At 34.1% G+C, this 6,000-nt stretch overlaps 1 protein-coding gene across 7 annotated transcripts in view; it reads left to right on the top strand.

Moving 5' to 3' along the window:
• Nucleotides 1-6,000, top strand: part of LOC145258202 (rho GTPase-activating protein 7-like) — a 671,840-nt gene that overhangs the window by 557,598 nt on the left and 108,242 nt on the right. For all 7 annotated transcript variants that reach the window (XM_080116103.1, XM_080116114.1, XM_080116150.1 and 4 more), the window contains one exon: nt 1,562-1,619. In XM_080116103.1, coding sequence (XP_079972229.1) covers nt 1,562-1,619 — 58 coding nt within the window. The remainder of the gene's footprint in view (nt 1-1,561; nt 1,620-6,000) is intronic.

Genomic DNA, 6,000 nt, shown 5'->3' with positions numbered 1-6,000 from the left:
GTAGAGGATTGCGTCAGGCATGAGATACTTTCTGGAGTGGTAGAATGATTCAACCATTTTTCCAGCATCCCTAGCAATGGACTTGATGTAAGTTTTCCATTTCAGGTTTGATGTGAGGTCAGTCCCACAAGCCTTATCAAAGCAAGGGGCTTCCTCAAAGAAAGAGTCATTCATTTTGATTGGGTAAAATAAGGATCCGAGCATTGGTGGTGAAAGAAGCGTGGTTTTAATTTAAAACATTAATAAAAAGCAACTAGCCACCTTTTTCCTCCATTACACTCCAGGTCAAAAGACAGAATCAGAAACTGTTGCTACAAATAATCTTAGACCGTGATTTGGGAGATCATTGATGAAGATCAGGAAGAGGATTCAGCCCAGAATGAATCTTTGACGTGTGCCGTCATTGATACTTCTGCGACTCAACGACAACGTTTATAAACCTATCATAGAGACGGGATGTAATTGTTAAGACATTTCCAGATATTCTACAGCAAACTTGTGTACTAGTAGACTTTCATGCCAAAACCTATGACAAGAGCTATTGCCCTAGAAATAAAACCCCATCAATAGATTCACTAATCCCATATTACAGTCAGCACATCAGTTGTTAATCTTGTACTGTTATATACTGGTTGGTATGGCGGTGACGTCTATTTTATTAGCACCAAGCCTGTATTTTCACTATATGATATTTTTGAATATCTCGATAGATATAGAGATAGTTCGTTTGACATTGATGCATATATGTTTGTAAGTCGTCTAGTGAATGGAATGACCGCTGTTCATTTATCAATGAATAACGAGACGCTTTGTTATAAAACAACTTTGTTTATTAAATAAAAATCGGCAGTAGAGGTGGTGGTGGAGATAGTGTAGGTGGAGAGGGTGTGGTTGCGACCGTGACAGGCAGTTGAGCGTCGTCTGTCCTCCCCTTTCTGCTGTCACACTCTGACTGACTCTGACTCTTGTTTATCATTTCTTTTTATGAATTTTCCCGTTAACCAATTTACATCACTGACCCACATTCTCACCCTTTCGATGTTTGCTTTTGGTCTTACTTGCGGCCGAATTACGTCATCTTATTCCCGGGTTTCATTTTTGTCGGTCAGGGTTTAAGTTCATCCGAACTTTGCTCCATTCAACAGTCTGACCCATAAACCGACTTGCGTCATAGGACCAGGTCATCCAATTCCAGGTTGCATTTTTGATGGCCCGGATTTCCAGTTCATTCGCACCTCCCCTCTCTCTATTACAGTACGACAACATTCATAGTTTCAGACTCTTAAGTAGGATGCTTCTGCTGAGGTGATTGATAGTTTCTGGGTTTATTGCAGATTCAAGTAATTTGCTCATAAGACAATCTCCAGTATTTTGAAGTTTTCCAAGGTGATCGGAAGTGTTTCTGTTTTAAGCAGCGATTGAACACCTTTGCAAGATTAGTTCTGGTTGCACATTTTTTTAACACTATGATTGAATGTTATCAGGACCAACTTTGTTGTTGGCAGCAAGGTTCAGTTATGAACAATATATAAAATCTTATTTTCTTTTCCTCTTCTTTCAGGAGACTTCATATTCTTAACAGATGTTGTAAGGTACAGATAGAAAGTCCACGAAAAACGGTAAGTATTAAAAATGATGAACACGTTTTATGTGCGTTCACTACACAGGCCATGATCATCTACTCATTGTGCCAGTCCAAAGTTGTTGCTAAATTCCAGCTTCAATTGCAGTGTCAGCCATGTGATATCAACCAATACTGCAACAGAAAAATTATCCGAAATAAAACCACAAATCCAGTTTAAAACATTTAATAGAAGTTTAGCTTTTTTTGGAACACATATATTCTGTACCACCATAAATGCTATTTAAGATAAGAGACAGCCTTATCTATGAATTTAACACTGATTAAAAGGTCCCCAAAATCAACAGGAATTAGACCATTCCTGTAATGATCTGGTCCCTGTTGCTTTTTGCAGTGGGAGTTTAGTTCTGTGCAATTCTAGGAGGTCCTCCATCCAAGGCTTTGCCTTCTCTTTTTGAAAAGGGGTTAGTTTATTGCTAACTGCCTGAAGCGCCCTCACCAGAGAATGCCAACGGGGCTACCTAGGCACTTTTGGCAGGTCAGAGTGCCCCTTCTCGGGGGCGCTGACTTCTCAATTCCACTTTCCGACCCTGGTGTCCAAGTTCTTGCAGTTGGAGAAAACTAAACACTCTATAACCACAACAAAGAATCTCATTTTTATTGAGGCTTCTTCTGCCGAATTCTTGTTTAAGGAGACATGTACTTTTTTTTTTCTCGAAAAGGAATCAAATTCTGGTTGGCCAAATCCCAAATCAGAGCTATTTTCAATTTCTTGTGCAATCACTTTTCCTTTTGGTCAAATATCTCTCACCTGCACTGCAAACATGTAGCCTACTAAAACTGTTGCATAATGCATGTTTACAAGATGGCATTCTTCATTTCTTATGATACTGAAGTTTAAAAACATCTCCGAAAGTGGAATCAGGAGTTACATAATGGATGCTGGTATGAACTATAGAATCTGTTAAGCCGGGTTCAAATCCAGTTGGATCTATTGAATTTCCTGTATTATAATATCATTTGAAAATGTATGATTTGCCATTTCCTCAACTATGCATGAAGTAAAAACTTGTGTTCAATGACTTGTTTACTATGACTCTCCAACCATTTCCTGAACCAAGTACAGTGGCAAGGAAAAGTCTAGGATGAGCAAAAATAATGTTAAACAATTAACAATCAAACTTTAAGAGTTTAATCTCCCCAACTATTTAATCAACTAGGCTACACCTTCCATTAAAAATGCAGGAATTTTTTTTTTTTTTTTTTTTGGAATTTGAATAACTCACATTTACTTTTTATAACAGAGTGGATGAATTTATTTCAGCTGGAAAAGTATCAGAAGCTATAAAAAGGAATATGTTTTACTTGTTAACTTTTTACACAGTGTGTTGGAGGTAAAGTAGGTTTATAGATCTATGATTTTCCCAAGGGGATGAGCAGAAGTGATGCTTATATATATATATATATATATATATATATATATATATATACTAGCATGGGTGCCCGGCGTTGCCCGGGTGTTTGGAGGTGTATTCTGAGCAAAAAAAAGGGGGTAATTTTTTAAACTTTGACCCCTATTATGACCCCTGAAAATTTATTGTTTTGGGCTCAAATAAAGTTATTAAGTTAGATTCATGTCCACGGAAGCTATATCTAAAATTTAAAGTGTGTAGACCCAAAATTGTCGGAGAAGTTTGGTAGAGTTCTCAAAGCTCAAATCGTTGAACTTTGACCCCTTAATCGCCAAATTTCTGGCTAAAAACCGATCACATAGATTTTTCCAAATCTCAGTACCCTGTATATCAAATTTCGAGTCTGTAGACTAAAAATTGACAGAGTTATTTCGTAGGGAAATGTACACAGACACACACACACACACACACACACACACACTTTCACTTTTATAGATATATAGATTTAAAATTTGAGTCTGACAGAATGACAAAATTATATTGCAAACCGATATATTAAACAAACGAACTTCAAAGAGACAAATGAACACATAAGTAAAAACAATTTGTATTAGAAAACATTTATTATTCCACGTCTTTTTTTTACAGACCTGACGACTGAGGTTCGCTCTTAATAAAAATTGTTTTTTATAGTCTTAATTTTGACTTCCTTTTTCATAAAAAACTAAAAAAAAAATCAAGAAAGAAAAGAAATTTAATTTTATTTTTTCATTAATTTCTTTCTGTGCAAAGCAATTCTTTCAAACTTACTGTTTCCAAAATGTTTTTATTTTATTCCCCTCCCCCTTCATTCATTTTCCTCCGCATCCTGGCAAGATTACTGTACACATAGATTCGAAAAAATAGTCAAAAACAAATATATAAATAAATGTTATCAAAGGCAAGATAAGTTACTTTTCTACCTAACTGGATATCTTTTTTGTGTTTTTATTCAATGTAATATATTTATTCAGCTCGAAAAACATACAGTGTTTACCGATGTGTTGGAAAATTCAAGATGGCGTCTCACACCCTCTTTAACACCGTAAGTTTGGGAAAAGGTGTTATAAATAAAAAACTATACAAAATACTATTAAAAACCCGCCGAATATATGTCAACCTATGTCACGGTAACATATATTGAGCGAGTTTTTAACAGTATTTTAACAGGGCACATCGTAAAAACTGACCCATTAATTTTCCTGAAGTAAAAACTATATAGTTTTTAAACTTTTAAAACTGTACATTATAAAAAGAAAACTGTTCGAGTGATTTTTTTTTTTTTTTTTTTTTTTTACATGGGTGTCACCACTTATCAAGGCCCAGAGGCCACTCAAGGATAAGGGTTAATAGGTATACATTAGTCATTGTGATTTTAGCATAGTAAACAGTGGGAATTTTGTAACTTGGATTACTTGAAAAAGAAAACTGTTCGCATGATTGAAAATGAAAACAAAATAACAATGTAAAGAATGTAAGAAAAAAACAAAAACAAACGAAGTTTCCGTTTCAGGAACCCGAGTTTAATTTTATGTCGTAATCATTCAACTCGTTAGCGGTTTTATTCAGCGATTAGGGATAACCATACGACATATCTAATTACCAAAGCGATTTTTTTTAAATTTTTATTTTTTATTAAAACTAAACCTGTTTAGTTTTAATGAACCAATTTTTTTAAAGCCAACACTTTAGTTATTTTGAGAGCGTGCAACTGCACCCGAAAGGTTGATTAGGAAACTCCAAATCCTTTTATGACTCGGAAAAAAAAGGGCTTTTTATCGGCTTAAATGATAAACTAATGTTAAATGTTAGTATTTGCCATCGATTCTGAAATAAAATGAAATCCTGACATTGTGATCATTTTTGCAGGTGTTATGTGCCAAATATTGAAATAAGAATGTTTAAATTCAATTATTGTAATTTAAGTCTTTAATTTTAAAGTCGATTTTATTTATAAAATATCTTTTTAGAAATCAATCTCAAAAACAATCTGAACAATAAATCTCTTTTGTTATGGCTAAGTTTTTGTCAAGGGTAGAAATTATAATAGACAAGTATTCATCCATGATGACATTTTACCGATTTCCTGGTTTACAGGTATTCTTGCTAAATTTCTTCGAAAGAATTGACATAAACAATACTTCAACTAAATACGTATATTTCATGCAATAATGACTTTTATTTCTTCTGACTTTTCCTAAACTAAACATAAAACATCGGTTAGGGTTAGTTTAACATTCTGTAAAAGTACCTTCCGTTTTTTTTTTTTTTTGTTTTTTTTTTGTACTTCTGCAGAGAAGGTAAAAAACCGATAAAAACTGGATATATTTTTCGTGTTTTTATTCAATTTAACATGTTTATTCAGCTCGAAAAGAATACAGTGTTTACCGATGTGTTGGAAAATTCAAGATGGCGTCTCACACATTCTTTAACACCGTAAGTTTGGGAAAAGGTGTTATAAATAAAAAACTATACAAAATACTATTAAAAACCCGCCGAATATATGTCAACCTATGTCACGGTAACATATATTGAGCGAGTTTTTAACAGTATTTTAACCGGTTTTTTATTTATTACACCTTTTTCCAAACTTACCGTGTTAAAGAGAGAATCGGCCGCCATCTTGAATTTTCCAATACATCGGTAAACACTGTATGCTTTTCGAGCTGAATAAACATGTTAAATTGAATAAAAACACGAAAAATTTGCCTTTGATAACATTTATTTGTTATATATTTGTTTTTTGGCAACTTATTCGAATCTATGTGTACAGTAATACAAACCCGAAATGAATTTAAGACCACGAGTGAAATGAGAAAAAGAAGTCAGCGGGTTTGGTTGCCATAACAACGTGACGGTAGTGAACGTGTGTGTGTGCGTGTGTGCGCGTATTTCGTGGAGTTTAGTTTCGCATAATAGTTTCGTATTTTTTTAATTTGTAAATAACAAGTTATTAAAAAATTAAAC

The sequence above is a fragment of the Euprymna scolopes genome, chromosome 3, assembly GCF_053919585.1.
Source record: "Euprymna scolopes isolate OS-2025 chromosome 3, ASM5391958v1, whole genome shotgun sequence".
In the NCBI taxonomy this organism is placed as follows: domain Eukaryota; kingdom Metazoa; phylum Mollusca; class Cephalopoda; order Sepiida; family Sepiolidae; genus Euprymna; species Euprymna scolopes.
Note: the sequence above shows the minus strand (reverse complement) of the source record. Positions and strands in the feature narration are given on the sequence as shown.